The 15,700-nt window shown below is 35.2% G+C and overlaps 1 protein-coding gene across 26 annotated transcripts in view; it reads left to right on the top strand.

Annotated features, from left to right (window-relative positions):
* LOC110371414 (serine/threonine-protein kinase MARK2) overlaps nt 1-15,700 on the top strand; it is a 174,908-nt gene that overhangs the window by 129,503 nt on the left and 29,705 nt on the right. The window contains exon 2 of one of the 26 annotated variants that reach the window (XM_049851619.2): nt 528-673. The exons of the other annotated variants lie outside the window; for them this stretch is intronic. Within the exon in view, the coding sequence (XP_049707576.1) occupies nt 647-673 (27 nt within the window). The 5' untranslated portion in view covers nt 528-646. The remainder of the gene's footprint in view (nt 1-527; nt 674-15,700) is intronic. 26 annotated transcript variants of the gene reach the window in all.

The raw sequence follows: 15,700 nt of genomic DNA, 5'->3' as shown, positions 1-15,700 counted from the left end.
CAGGACCAATTATAATTTAGCTATCTCATCTTCCTATATACGTTCAATTCCGGTAATTAGGTCCCCCCCTAATACTTCTTTCTCGCTTCACCGACCCTTTGCAATGATGCTATCACTAAATAGGTAGGCTACTCATCCATCAGGGATACTCCGGTAATCCTCAGAGATTTTATCATCCACTGCACATGTGAGCCTGTCATACACGAATATTTAGTAATCCTACGAGATAAGCATGGGTACAGGAAAATGTATATGCGGAATTAAGTGAATGGATGGTGAAATTGGATGTAGGAAAATAAGATATATGTTGTAGGTATTTTTTCTACCTTTTATTTTTGTTTTGATGATATAACTATTGTCTGAGAATTGATATTATGTAGTTCAATCGTGACTTGCCGGTCAAACGCGTCTTCATAAGTGATAGGAAGAATGACTTTTATCAAGCCCTAGGACTTTCTCTGTAGCCATAAAAATCTGTTTTAAATTGTTGTGAATATAATACTAATTATTCAATCACTCCTTTCTAGTTTCCATGTAAACTAAAACAATGTGTGTAGCTTTATACAAGTGAACAAAATGAGTGAACTCGTGTGTGGGAATATGGACTTAGTTTCATAGTGTTCGGTCCCTTGAAGAGATCGCCAAGATGGGAGTCAAGGGCAGGCAGTTCCTGGTGAATAGTTTGTATTACTATGTAGTTCTGTAGTGTAGTTGTATTTTTGTGCCGGTTTTTTTTTTGTAGTTAGTTTAGTAGTGTAGAAGATTTTGTAGTTGAACCATTTGTTTATGATATTAGTGCAGTTAGTCCTTAGAAGATAGAATTAGTATGTTTTATTGTTACTTTTATGTGGAACTACCCTACGCCTGTGTTGGATGTTCCTTTTACAATTTCGTCTGAAGCAGACAAATACTCTTACCAAAATGAAAATTTTCAAGCATTCTGTATGTCCCACGTTTTCTGCTCAAGAATTCAATATTCCTCACCAACCTGTGTCCGGTTGTGTAAATAAATGAACCGTGCTCGAGAGCCGTCGGACAGTTTATCCTACGTCCGGCCCGGCTGTGGGCTTCACGCAAACTTTATTAAAGAAGAACGACAAATCTTGGACCACTTGGAATGTGGCTACGAAAGCTGCTATTTATATTTAAAAAAAAATAGTATATTTTTCAATTTAGAAGTTGTCAAATATTGCAAAATCAAAGAGCTTTGACAAAACCACACGATAGAAAAAAGTATATCCGTATGCAAAATGAAAAGTCCATTCAATCGTATGAAGTTTCCTATCGCGGAACGATATTCTGTTAGAGTGATGTTTTGATTAAAACTGCTGTGGTTTTCGTTTGAATTCTTGCTTAAAAGTTGTCATATGCCAAAGTTTTTAAATCCCAACATTTGAATGAGAATATTGCTTTTATTTTGAGAAGATTGTACAACCTAAAATCAACCTCTGAAATTGGGTAATAATGTCTAATGATTGATCTACATCGCCATTCACACTGATATCGAATATATTGCACAAAGCATATATGCACAAAGCAGCCAATACATCTCGACAACACTACACCAAGATCAGTCAAATCAATTACCTGTCATTAAATCAGTAAACCAAATCGCTAGCAATCCGCTTATATCCCCGCTGTTTCTACAGCCATACATTTAATCTCCTACAGGTGTAACATGAACATATGTTGCACAGTTTGGCCGACACTCCCGGGAGATGTTTGCAGGTGGTGCCTGCAATTTAAACTAGTCTAGACTAGACATGTGGAGGCTGCATTTTCAGGACACTTTAAAACTAGTGCCTAGTAAAATAAAATGTCTATATTGGAAAACTTTGTTGGAAACGCTGGCAGTACGTATTATACATATTCGTGGTTGGTTTTGGAAAACGAGACTGTATTTTAATGTCTTTTTTAAGTTTCATAAAATCCTGTTAGAAGATATTTACATTTTATCCTATAGGTTGTCACGTAAATTGCCCGGTACATAGGATTTAGATTCCAATATGTAGGTATACGGCGGTTTTATACAAGAATTCCTTTTTACCCGTGAGGGTCGGGAATCTAAAAGGAAAGGAATTTTACCTTTTACTCAACCTGTATATTCTTATGGGTAGCCACGTAAAAGCTTCGGTATAAGATGTACCTGTATTGTGTTATATCTTAGATGTCTACCAGATAGGACAGTTTGAGATCGTTTACTCATAGAAAAAATTTAGGTCTTCATCCATTTGCTATTAACCTAACTAGTAGTAGTGTGCACTTAAAAAATTATAGTTTTGATATCTCGGGACAATATTATTGCTAGTTACGTTACTCTGAAGTACTACATTCAAAATGGCTGTAACGAAGTACACATTTTGGTGTCAACAACCTTAAAGAAAACCGCTTCATTACTCAAATTAAATCTTCTTGACTGCAATAAACAGGATTTCCGAAGTCATTACCCAACCTGATCTTGCCTACGAAAAACGTGGAACGCCGACGTGAAATCACCTGCCTTCCAAAGAATTCCTTTGTACCTCATACGTACAGGATTACATTATCTCTTATATGGAAATGTTGAGAAAATTATCGAATGTTCCCCCGTGGTTCCGCATAGCTCATTTGCTTTATAGTTTGGTTACTGTCTTTTGTGAAAAGATTTATTGTTGCCTTTTTTTGTTTATTGGGGAAAAATACTGTTATTTTTTGTTTAAATTCGGAATTGGCAACGGCTAGCTGTTTACTCACTTCCAAAGAGAACCATATTTCGTACGCTAATAAAAGTAGCCTATATGTTATTCTAATGAAGGTCCATTTCGTCGATTTTGCGTGAAAGAGGAAGAATCATATAAACTTTAGCGTTCATAATAATAGTAGCATTTAATAAGGCTGACCATGTCTGCATGAATTTTAGTTGCATTATCGTCTGAAAACCAACGCTTTATAATTTCATTTGGATTTAAATTGGCTTTTCTATAACTTCACAAAGTACTGCACAAAGGGGAGTCAGCTTGAAGTTCTAATAAGCTTTAAAACTCACTCGGAAGTTTCTACGTATAATCCATTGATTTTCAGCGTTAGCTTGCTTTTCTAACGTTCTTATATTCTCTGAACCAAAGAGATGAGTTTTTATGACTTCCCGTCCCGTGTGAACTACTCCGCACTCCCAAGTAAAATATGGCCTAAGGCCTTAAGTTCTACAGAAAAATGCTTCATAGATTTTTTTATGTTGACCCAATATTTCTTGACATTAGCTCGTTTAAGCAAAAAAACTCATCAGTTTTTAAAAATTGGCAAAAATATCACCATAAATAAATAATAAAATTCCCAGTCTAATACTAAATTGTTTACACCTCGATCTAAATTCACATTGCATTCGAGACTAATAAAGAGCCGGGCCCTCCGAGGTATATTATTCAGCGTAATAGCTTGGACCCTGGGGAGACACGTTGCGTGGTGCCCTGGTTACAATATTGACCTGGCTCCGATATTCAACGTGTTTACATTGCTAGAAGTTGAGGGTTTTGTTGCTTGAACGAAGGACCTTAAAGTTTTTCGTCTAGTTTTTGTGATCTTGTATTTAAATGTTCTAGAAGAAAAATGTTGAAAATGTTGGGCCTTACTACAAAAACTTTAAACCCTGTTTTACACTTGTCTAATAAAATTTTGGCTGCAAAATGAACCTTATGTCAACGTCATAATTTGACATTTTTTTAGACAAGGCATAAACTGACGTTTAAAAGTTTTTGTGGTAAGACGGGTTGTGTCTATGTTGTGTTTTGCTATCATAAAATTCTGCGGTCATTCACTCCCAGATTTTTGAACAATAATTAACCTAGTTTTTTTATTTACTTCAATAACTACAATTACATATAACAATTGACTAACTTCATCACACTTCCTGGCATCCTTGCGCCACAATTGTACTTAAAAATCTTAACTTTATCGCTCACAACCAATCCCTAAGAATCCTAACTACTAAAACCTCATATGTTCACATCTTCACAGCATCAACAAGCATCCCTCTTGAGCCATTTTCCAACTAGACCAGGTCAGGCCCGAGGCTTCGCTCGCACGTGAAAGAGTATCCCATATTCTTTCTTCATGGGGATTTAGGTTAGGACATGCTTTGTCGGCCGCAAACCTGAAATTAGGTGAGCCTACGGGGAGTTTTTGAAAGGAAAATGGAAGCTGTCGTGGTCTTGAAGATTATTTTGTGTTTGTCGTAGTATTTAGGATCAGTGTATCTTCTAGCTAGAATATAATACTCATTTTTGTTGTGTTATATTGAATCTAGTGTCTTGTGGGAACTATTTAGAGCTTTCGGATAAAAAGTAGCCCATAGTCTCCCTTTACAAATGGGCCATTTACTATTGATACAGACAAGAAGTTCTGAAGATAAGCATGTAAAAAATATGAGCGTCGATCAAAAATGACCCTGGTTAGCTTATCCAAACCAAAAATGTCATTATGAAAAGCTATTGTTTCATAAATAAAACAATACATTTCTGATGTCATTCAATGGCAGCAATTAAATAACGTTTCAGTAATGGCTGTTTTATGTTATCGAGATAATTTATCTCGTCAATAATTTAACAATAATGGATGTGTAAAAATACGGTACGGTATGACATTTTGGGTATAAAATACTGAAAAATGCTACATAGTATTTTCGTTTTAAATGTACATTTCCTTATCAATTTATCGAGTGAATACACAATGGTTCTGCAGTTTATTTAACTGGGGCTGCGCAATTAAACGGAAACAATGGAAGCGGAGTATCGATTGCTTTTACTCGATTCTGTTTAATTCTTCCGTCTTTAAAGTTCAGCGAAATTGCATTTAAAACGGGTCGTTTTGCGATAAACAACATTGCAATTCGAAATGAAAATGTTGCGTTATCAAATTGTTGTGGTCAGAGGAACTGCTATGTATCTGAAGTAATACTAGCTTCCCCGCAGTTTCATACATGTCCCAGGAGCCCGACTTCCCGAATCCGAATAAAAGTTAGCTTATGACGGTCAGACAGAATTACTTCTGCATTCACAATATTAGTAATGATTACAAGGACATCATACAATGAATATTCTGTTTAAGAATTTCTGTATCAAATATAAAAAGTTACAAACCTCATTATACACGCGACGCATTATTAACACCTGTCAAACGATCTCCCAAATCCTTCATAAAAGCACCAAACCCAACCGTTTTGAAAGGCCGTAAACATATATTTACGCAAAGGAGAATAACCGCGCGTCCTGCGTCCCACATCCAAGTTATTTCCCCACGGATCCGGATTTCCCGGGGCAAATCCGTCGGTGTGATGGCTGATGGGTCCTTTATGATTGGCGTGGCCCCGTTTGTGGTGAACTCGCGGAATTAAAACGGACAGCGTTGAACGCGTTAAATGTTTCCATGGAAGAAAGGTGATATTTTGTGTGTGACGTTTTTTTTCATGAATTTTTCAGTTCTTTTTCTTCATACATGTGTGTTTTTTTACCTCTGAAAGCAGAGGTTTACCTGTGGCTTTCGTAACTTAGATTATCCAGACACAATTTTGGACAATAGCCGAACAAACCCGCATGTTTGAAGAAGATAATACTTGCTTATGTATACTTTTAGATGTTCAAAATTAATACTAAATTAAGGTCTTATTTTTAGGAAATTGTGTAGGTATTTCTATTTACATTTTGTATCAAACTAATGATGTGTTTTCTGTCTTTGCAGGTAAGCAAACTGAGCAATTCATGGAGTAGTGGGTAACATGATGGGTGAGCGTAAGTATGATAACTATAGGTCTTATCATGCGATAAGTACATATTCTTAGTACTAATAAGTACATACTTAACACTTTCCTAGGTATCGTCGTCAAGTGTGAGTAAAAATAGATATTTCACGAAAAGGAATGGCACTTTATCACCTCGTTTGAAGCTGTGTCTCATTGTAATGTAGAAAAATTATGGAACAATAACATTATATCAATGTCCCGGGAATCCAGACAGTTACATTTATCTGAGAACCCATCAAGAAATGTAATCTGAAAACATTTCAGTCCTCCGCATTCCTTGCAAATCTAGACACATTACCAAGACAAACAGCTCAAAACCAATTGACACAGATTTCAGGTAAAATATCGTTGCGTAAACAAACCGAAGCCGCAAATTATATTTATATTATCTCCAATACATAATAGGTATCTGGGTTATTACGCCTAGCAGACCTTTTTTCACGGGCTGGCTGCATCGTGACGGAGTTTTAAGCCTCAGTAGCCTCATGCTTTTAATAGCCTCGCCCTCTCGACCCTCGGTCCAGCCAGTACACCGCCGAGAGCCAACACATTGATACATATCGATATTATCAACCGATTCTCGATTAATCGGACGCCATATTGCGGAATCGTTGGCGCGAAAATACTAATTCGGTTCCACATTCGAGTGCGGTGATGTGTCTTTTGCAGAATCGAAATAATATAACGCTATTTCATCTGTGGTGCTAGGGAAGCGATTGCGGGTTAATTAAATGGAAATATGAAAATAGATTATTTGCAAGCAGAATAAAAAAAGTGTTCAATTTTAGCCCATTTGACCAAGCGAATTTTTGAGATAAACTCTTCATTTCACTAATATATCTAACGATCCAAAAACCTAGTCATTACACAAATAGCCTACAAATTATCGAATAACTCGAAACTCTTAAAAGCGTTTTCGCTGTTCACAAATTATTAGCATCAAAGCAATCATCAAGTTTTCTTCTAAGCTCAGTAGGACTCGTTAAAACTTGGGATAAGTCTATTTTGCTACTCTTGATAACACGGCGTGACGAACATCAAGATGTAGGATTTAATTTATAATGTGATTTTTTTTTAAGAAGTTAAAATAAAGTTTTCAATGTGAGAAATGCCCCCAGCAGTGGGATTCTTCTTGCGTGGAAGATAGTCTTATACATACAATCTACATAGTTTCCAATGTTCTAAAACTAAGACTAACAGAAATCGTAATATAATGTAAAGTGTCTCTTCAATAGATATCATGGAAAACTAACAAAAACTAATTTCGTTGTTCAAGCGATTGATAAACATCAAGTACCCTGATTAACATAACAGCTACTATATTTAAAACATTTTTACGTTCTCCTAATACCGTTATTTATAATATTTTCTCAACCAAAAGACAAGGAAAGCTGCCATTACTAACGATTTTATCTGTACACACATTTTGTTCATATATTTGTGTTAATGTATGACTAACGATATTGGGGCGTGTCCCCTGCCATTTGCTGAAACAATTTCAATATACTTTTACTGATATAAATCTCCATTTAAAAATATAATTACAGTCTTGTCGAAGTAGGTCAAATCAAGGTCTATAAATATCACAGGTGCTTTATCATCAGCCTATTACATGTAAAGCCAATGTTATTATTAAGTATATACTATTACGTTGAATTGGTTCACTTACTTATTTTCGTAATTATCTTTCTTATTTCCGAAGGCAGGATGACCATCTTGACATGACAAAATACGCCGTATTTTGAAAGGCACGTCAGATTGGTTAGTCCCGTCTGTCATTTGAACATCTTTGGCAGTCGTAACAAGTAGACAGGAACCAGTAAGTTTAACAACCAGTCATAACTTAGTTATTACCTTGGGGGCATCGGGTAACTGTTGAGGAGGTCAGGTAGGCAGTCGCTTCATTCAAAACACTGGTGTGTTAAGACTAGAAGCCGACCTCACTCAACATAGTTTGGGAAAGTGCTTGGCAAATAAGTATAGTTACTATCATTAAGACCATTTTCCAGTTTCTTCATTAACTACTATAGTCCAATGACGACAGTGTCATACGTTTAGTTGGTTATCGATAGCGGTGGCGTGCTTCTGAATATTTTAGTAACACGCCACGTCCTTGAATTGTTTCATTGTTTCGTGGCCGTTTCTATAGCGTTTCTATTTCTGGATTCTAATCACTGTACGTATTAATCAACGTAGTATGCGTAGTTTTCTTTACGACTGTTTTTATTTTGTACAATTTCTTGAATATAAACGTAGGAAATGCTTAATAAGCTGCAAGAGAAAGGTAATAAACACGATACGATTTTTAAAGCCTGTTTACATGTTATGTAGAACTAGGTCAGTATTTGGATCGAAATCTGTTTTAAAAAACATTCTATTGTATGAACTGTCAAAATTAAAGAAAACACCCTTTTTATATAAACTTCATGACACGAATAATGTCCTCTACTTGACGGAATTATTGATCGTTTTTTACTGACGTTATTTCCAAGGAATATTTTATCAATAGCTCGAATTAGCGCAAACCGATTTATTCTGACATTTCCAAGCTTATCCATTACACAGGCCTACAACGATTTTGGTGCCGGTGATTTTAGACCTGTTTTTAAGTATGTCTTACTTGGCAATATCAAAAATGTTACTGGTTTTTTTCTATCAGCTCTGGTTCCCAAGATAAAAAAAAATACACTTTTCACAAAAAATTATATTTTATTGACATTAAACATCAAGAAATTGTCTTTTAAGTGATTTCCTAGAATGCAACTGCCTTGGGCAATCTCGCATGATTCCCCAGCAATAGTCGGCCATCATATGAGTGTCCCATCTTCCTTGGTATCTATTCTCCATCGTTTTTATATCTTGGTGGAAACGTTCTCCTTGTTCTTCGCTTAGATCTCCTAAATTGTGTTGGAATTGATCTAGATGACTATTAAGATAGTGTATTTTTTTTTTATACTCATATTACAGCCTAAATCTTTGAACCGAACTAACATTTCCTCTACTAATTCTACATAGTTGTCAGCCTTATGATTCCCGAGGAAATTCTGTGTAACTGCTACAAAAGATTTCCAAGCAAGTCTTTCCAGATCATTCATAGAAGTCTCAAAATTAGTGGTGTCTTTCATTAACTGACGTATTTGAGGTCCATCAAAGATACCTGCTTTTAGTTTTTCCGTACTTAAACCAGGAAATTTCCATGAAATAAACTGAAAACATTGACCATTTCTGTCGAGAGCCTTAACAAATTGCTTCATTAACCCCAATTTTATATGCAATGGCGGAAGAATGATTTTTTCTCTTGAAACTAAAGGTTTTTTTATAACATTTCTTTCCCCAACAACAAGAGCAACTCTCACAGGCCAATTTTTTTGAGTCCAATGACGTGATTTGGCTCGACTGTCCCAGAGACAAATAAAGCATGGGTGTTTAGTATAACCACTCTGTTGACCTAATAAAAAATTAACCATCTTTAAGTCGACGCAGATCACCCAGTTATGTTCAAAATATTTTATTTTCTGTAAAAGAATTGAAATTACCTCATATTCTTCTTTCACACATGTTGAGTGAGCAATTGGAACGGAAGCATATTTATTTCCATTATGTAAAAGAACTGCTTTGAGACTTCGTTTACTACTGTCAATAAAGAGACGCCATTCATTGGGCTGATAGATCGTCAAGCCCATGAAAGTCAGCAAACCACTCACATTACAGCAATACACAAAATTTTCATCAGATGAAAAAAACTGCAATAAGCTTCGTTCTCTCGTGCGATATGTAGACACTCGAACGTCTGAAGAAAGGCAATTTTTTTCTTTTAATCTTGACGCTAGTAACTCAGCACGTTCCTTAGAAAGATCTAAGTCCCTGATGAGGTCATTAAGCTCATTCTGTGAAAATGGCTCAGGATTTGATGTTTTTTCGCAGTATTCAAAGTCATCATCTACTTGAGAAGAAATAGGTGTTTCATCTTGATCCTCCTGATATTGCTGCACTACCTGATGAAAAACTGGTATTGGAACATTTTCTGAATGAGGAATAGGTCTTTGTGCTGACGAAATATTAGGGTATTTCCATTTATGGCGATTATTTTTGTTGATGCCCACTATATTAGTCATACAAAAGTAACAGTCGTCATAATGATTTTTTTGTTCTCGCCATATCATAGGCACTCCAAACTTCAAAGACTTGCGTGTTCCTTTCTCCCATTGTCGCAAATGTTCAACACATATTTTACATACACTATGAGGCACCCATACTTTATCTTGCTGTCGAATTTCAATACCGAAGTAAGCAAAATACAAACGACTCACAGTGTCTGTAATTGATTTACGCTGATCATTCAGTATGTATTCACCACAAACATAACAAAATTTATCAGGATCGTTAACACAACATCTGGACGTACTAGCCATAATGAAATAATAACATAAACTTTATCGATATTATTGTAATAATGACTATTTACGAACAAGATCGGCAATAAATTTAAATGAGGGTAGTAGGTAAACTAGAGCTGATGAGTTAAAATGACGTATGGAAATATATTGCACATTACCTACTTTATCGACCATAGATACAAACAGAGCCGCACCAAATTAAAAATAAAATTTTGCAGGCCTGTGTTATTTATTGATTGCTTTTATTGACTTTCTTTGTTTCTTTAGTGCCCCAAGTTGTTAGCATAATGCAGTAGATAATTTGTTTTGATAGTACTTTGTTTACTATCAAGACTTCGTTCCCTTCGTAAATATATTTACGCCTAAGCTGTTTATCATGTTTTTCCAAGCTCTCGGATTTGGTATTAAAAGCCGTACTATTTCTGGTAAAGATATATTTGACTATAAACATGACACCCACAGCTGAATCAAATATTGACATCAACTGACCAACCCTTTCCAAAATCGGCTACTTATCACTCGATATTCAAATCAGTTGCTCAATCATTCATCGATTCTCTGAATCGATTGCAGTGCTCAGAATCGAATGATCTGGTGGTGCAGTGCGGTGAAACAATGGGGTTGGGACAATGGTGCTTCAGTGGGGTCAATGACTCGCTACCATCGAGTGTTCTGCTTCAAACTGTATTGTTTTCGACTAGTTTGCTTATATTGTTTGCTACAGAATTGGATTCTCATAGGAACTTCAGGATTTGAGAATGCTTGCCGGTTGGGCTTGATTGGGTATTCGATTTAATTAAAAATGCATACGATACAGTTTGCATTTCAGGGTTGTTATCTTTGTATTTTGTTCTAGATAAAGATCAGAGGAATTCAGAATACATTGAGGATTTATCACCCCCTTATAATTTTAATAAATCAAATGGATCCAATTAAGAAGTTAAAAGTTCAAACTTAATTTATTCAGCTAATGACTTTGTCGATACTTTTTCCATTCCATTTAATCTCATGTTTTTTTTTTTACTTTAAATTGAAAGCGTAAATCACAAATTATGTTGTAGTTGGAGATATAAAAGTTTTTTAGTTACATATACTTTGCCAAATATTATTTCAATTAGTTTTTTGGCACCAAAATTTTACTCTGATTTTACTTAAAAAGTATTGCAACTTTGCAATTAGCTTTCGTTTTAAATATATTATTTATGAATGTTAGAATTGGAGCTTAGTGAGAAACATGCAGCAATTTGACTGTATTTTTGTTTACATTTCTTTCATCACCAAAACTAGATCATATTACACTCCTATCTATACTAATAGTCTTTTAAACACCTTTCTCCTCAACACAGCTATTCAAAGCTTTAATTAGTAACATTATCTTTTGTTTCATTTAGAAGTGCAGTTAACTTATGGTCACGGAACGATCCCCTAGCAGTTCTATTGACGTCATTGACGTTAGCAGATAGTAGTGTCTTTCTTTACCTTTTATTTCTTTATCTTTTTTAGTTGTCTATGGAGCTCTTTGTGTTTTTTATGAACTGAGCTTCGTGCTTGTTGTTGGCCAATCATTTTAATTGTTACCTTTCTTTTGCACTTATAATTTGTCTATTCTATTTTATCAAAGTTTCTATTACATATGAAAAATAAAAACAACATTTTTAATAAACAACTTATTTGGATAAAATACGTGATATTTATGAAGTAACTCATGTTATCTAAAAGTGACATGAAAGTTCATTGGTTCGTTGTAATTAATCACAAATGTTGTTTATAATACCATCAGGTCATTAGGTTATCATATTTCGTACTGATTCCGTAATTTGCAATTTTGCCAACGAAACAGCTCATCTGTGATGTTTTGATTCCAATCCTTCATTAATATTGATGTTTATTAATCGTTGTTTTGACTGAAACCAAATTACCGGATTGTATTTGAGGTCAGGATTTGATTATGATTTATGAATTATTAATTTTCAAGCTGTTTATGAATCATATTCCATCCAACTAAATACGTACGGTAGACTGCACATCAGTGGTAACTGTCATGCACCTTAACTCAATAGTAATAAGTACGATTTTCCTATAAAACTGTTATCACTGACCTGAAGTTAAGTTGACTGTAACTACAGAATTTAGTCCTGCATTTAAACAGTAAATAAAGATTTCATAACGACAAAAAAAAAGCAATAATCAGTGATCAAAAAACTCCTAAATATCATCTGAGAAGCTAAATATGTACCTATAGAATTTAGTTCTTCATTACAATAGTACATACATAAATTCAACAAAGAAAAAAAACACAAATACAGTGATATTTACAACACAAAAAAACTATCCTAGTAAAACAATAAAAAAAATAAAAAAAAACACTAGGTATATCTAAAAAGCGTCAAAAAATTCATCCCCATCGCTGTCAACTGGGAGCGTACCCAAGAGGTTGGCAGCATTGTGATCGAAAAACTCCAAAATACCTCAGAAGGTCTAGCTAGTCTAGGCCAAGTTTCTCGCGGACCAGCCCAAAGAACTCAGTCAAGATAAATCCTCAAACGATGCGCCACCGAGTGCTGCCGATCCTGGCACCGGTGTTCCTATCCAAGTTGTGGAGGAGGAGGAGACGGGCCAAGGCCATTGAGAAGCTGCATGGGGTAAATATTAAGACCCTGAAGACCCTGATAATTTAGTTGTCCCTGTAAGTGTATGGAGCATGTGGTAATCCTGTATGTCCTTTTATGACTAAGTTAGGAATAAAGAAGTGGGTGCATGCATTGAAATGTGTGATATCTTAACCAGCAACTGAGCAGTTTATTAATAAAATTGACAATATAAGCAAAGTAAGATACAGCTTGATGTAAAACATCGGTGACATCTTAGATCTTATTTTCTTATTAATTGTTCTAATTGCTTTTGACTATTTATTAAGACCTGAAAGAAAACTGGGACTACATTTTTCTTATTTCCATCCATCTGTATTACAGCAAGCTCTGATTTAAAATCGCCTTGCCTAAAGGGTAAAATGTGAAGGTCACAGAAACTAGGGCGCATTTTAACCCCAGCGGAAGATGATAGCCATTTATTCCCGAACTTTATTAGTATTCCCTCTTCATCCAAAGGAAAGTATACTTCACAATGATAAATTACCCCACTTATACAATACTGTCCAAATAGCCTTGGACTTGGTGACATTTTGAACTAGACCATTTGGCTCGAAACACCCTTTTTATACCCCCTGTAGACTCGCTTTTGCCAAAACAATAATTAAATTTTAATATTCCGGGAACAGAGTCCAACTTTGACAGAAACTAATTCAGTGTTCAGGTAATTTGCTGGTAATTTTAATGTTTCATGGAATTCATTGTTATTCGCTACAGATAGAAAGTGGTTACTCCATTAATGGATATTGTGGCGTGGTTAATTTGTATCATGGAAATGTTTCTGGCTTAATTATAATTATTGAATACTGACTTTTGTCACACATGTATTGCGAATATTTTATGATTAAACGATGAATCGTTGCCTTACTTCCCATGATTTACATAATATATCTAATGTCTTCTTTGGAACAGTATGACTAAAATTCTTTGTATAATATTTTATACTTTCATACCAAGACATCCAAAGTATACTTGTGAAAACTTATTCAGATTCCTTACATGAAAAAAGGACAATAGTATTTATTTATCCATTAGAATTTTATCTTCTTTTGTCCATTTACCAACAGAAACCACACCTAATAAATATAATGTGAATTGAACCCAAAATGTGACCGATTACTTAAGTTGATAACCATTGTATAAACGAAACCAATTCATAATTGCATTAGGCTTTAAGGCAGCCTCTTATCTTAATTGTAGCTTATTTGTGACCTATCCGACAATTTGGAAAGCGGCAGTAAGCTTTTCCTGTTAAAATTACTAGAGATTTACATCGCTTTCGCCAAGACTAATTGTGGATCACGATCTTTTGGAATGTTTAAAATGTCTTTTTGAACATGAAGGAATGTTTTATTTGTAACGGCTAGAAGCCTAGAAGTCGTATGTAGGTGTTACAGATCATTGATTAAGTTCTCAAATCAGCAGCATTTTTGGCAAAACAAGAACTGTTTTCTAGATTCTCATATACATACAATGCTTTTCGTTGCTATCTAAAGCAAAATGCACTTCAAACAGACTAAGATTCTTCCTTAATTAATCTAATCATTTTCTTAGAACAAGCAAGCTTAATTTAACAAAAGGCTGAAAGAGAAATTTAAGACTGGCTGAGTTTTCCCGTAACGAGATGCCTTGAGCAAACAAACTGAAAGCTAACAAAGTGACGCTTGCGTGGAAGAAATAAAACGTGCAGTGTTTGTGACCTACAATCTTATGCTTAGTTAGGGCATGCGGTGTAGGGCTTAAGAGGTTATTTCTGTTCTTGTAGGCATGGTTTCTTGTACAGTGGTGTGGAGTAAAGGTACGTCTTTTTCTCCGGTTTTCTTTAATCTTGCCGAAGTTTAGCTTCCCTACGACTTACTAATGGTAAGGTGAGAATAGTGTACTTTTATAGGCTGTATATTTTTTCCTTTCGGTTTAAATCTAACAAGAGTTACGTGTAACAGAGTTGCCACTTGCCTCTTTCTCTATTGATTTTGATATGGGAAGCCCTAGCAATGATCCTCTAATATAAATAACGCTAAGAAAAATATTTTGAATACACATCACAGTTTCGCAATCAATCAATCTTGTTTGATTAGATAGATATTCATTCATAGATGTAATTTGAGCTACCACGAATTCGGGAAACCCTAGATACTATTCCCAGTTGTCCGTTCTTGATCTAACTATAATCCTGTTAACCGTTTGACCTAAATTTTCGACCGCTGCTGTCGAATCTAGAAGTTAGATTCGACCAGTTAGGGAGATTTGCATATCTAGCTTGTTAAACGGCTTCTGTTAGACAGCTGTAAATTATTGTCGGACATTTATAGCCTGGTCTGAAGAAGTGATCAGGACTGGTGTAAATCAGCAAGATTTTGACAAATGATGTTGCTGTATGGTCGTTTGGAAAGAAATTTAACCACTTCACTGGGTGCTATGTAGACACAATACTTAAACAATCGGTGTGTATCACATATGATTCCTGGGACAGGGAAGTTATTAAGGTACATATAGCGATAAAAATTGTTCAGAAATATCCATGGCTTATTGAAAGCGATAGTATTGACTCGAGTATTAACTCATTCTCTGCTAATATAGATACTATATTCTAATTACGTTTAGTGATTACATAGCAAATATCCTACCCTTGATAGACTATATTTGATGAACATCAATCCAGCGCTGTTTACCTTCTAAACCGAAGCTCGTAAACAAACCGGCTATCTCTGGCTCTCCCGTCACGTCCCATAGCCAGAGGGTAGTTAATGTTGTTATACTATAGCTAAGGTAATTTAATATGGGAACATAAATGTTGCCTGACTTCAGTCCCTAAGGTCTTTAAGTGCCTTTTACAGTTTGTGGGCATAGGAATTTGATATTAAGCGGAATGATGGTCAAAA

Source organism: Helicoverpa armigera, chromosome 28, assembly GCF_030705265.1.
Source record: "Helicoverpa armigera isolate CAAS_96S chromosome 28, ASM3070526v1, whole genome shotgun sequence".
NCBI lineage: Eukaryota > Metazoa > Arthropoda > Insecta > Lepidoptera > Noctuidae > Helicoverpa > Helicoverpa armigera.
This window is presented reverse-complemented; position numbering and strand designations above follow the sequence as displayed.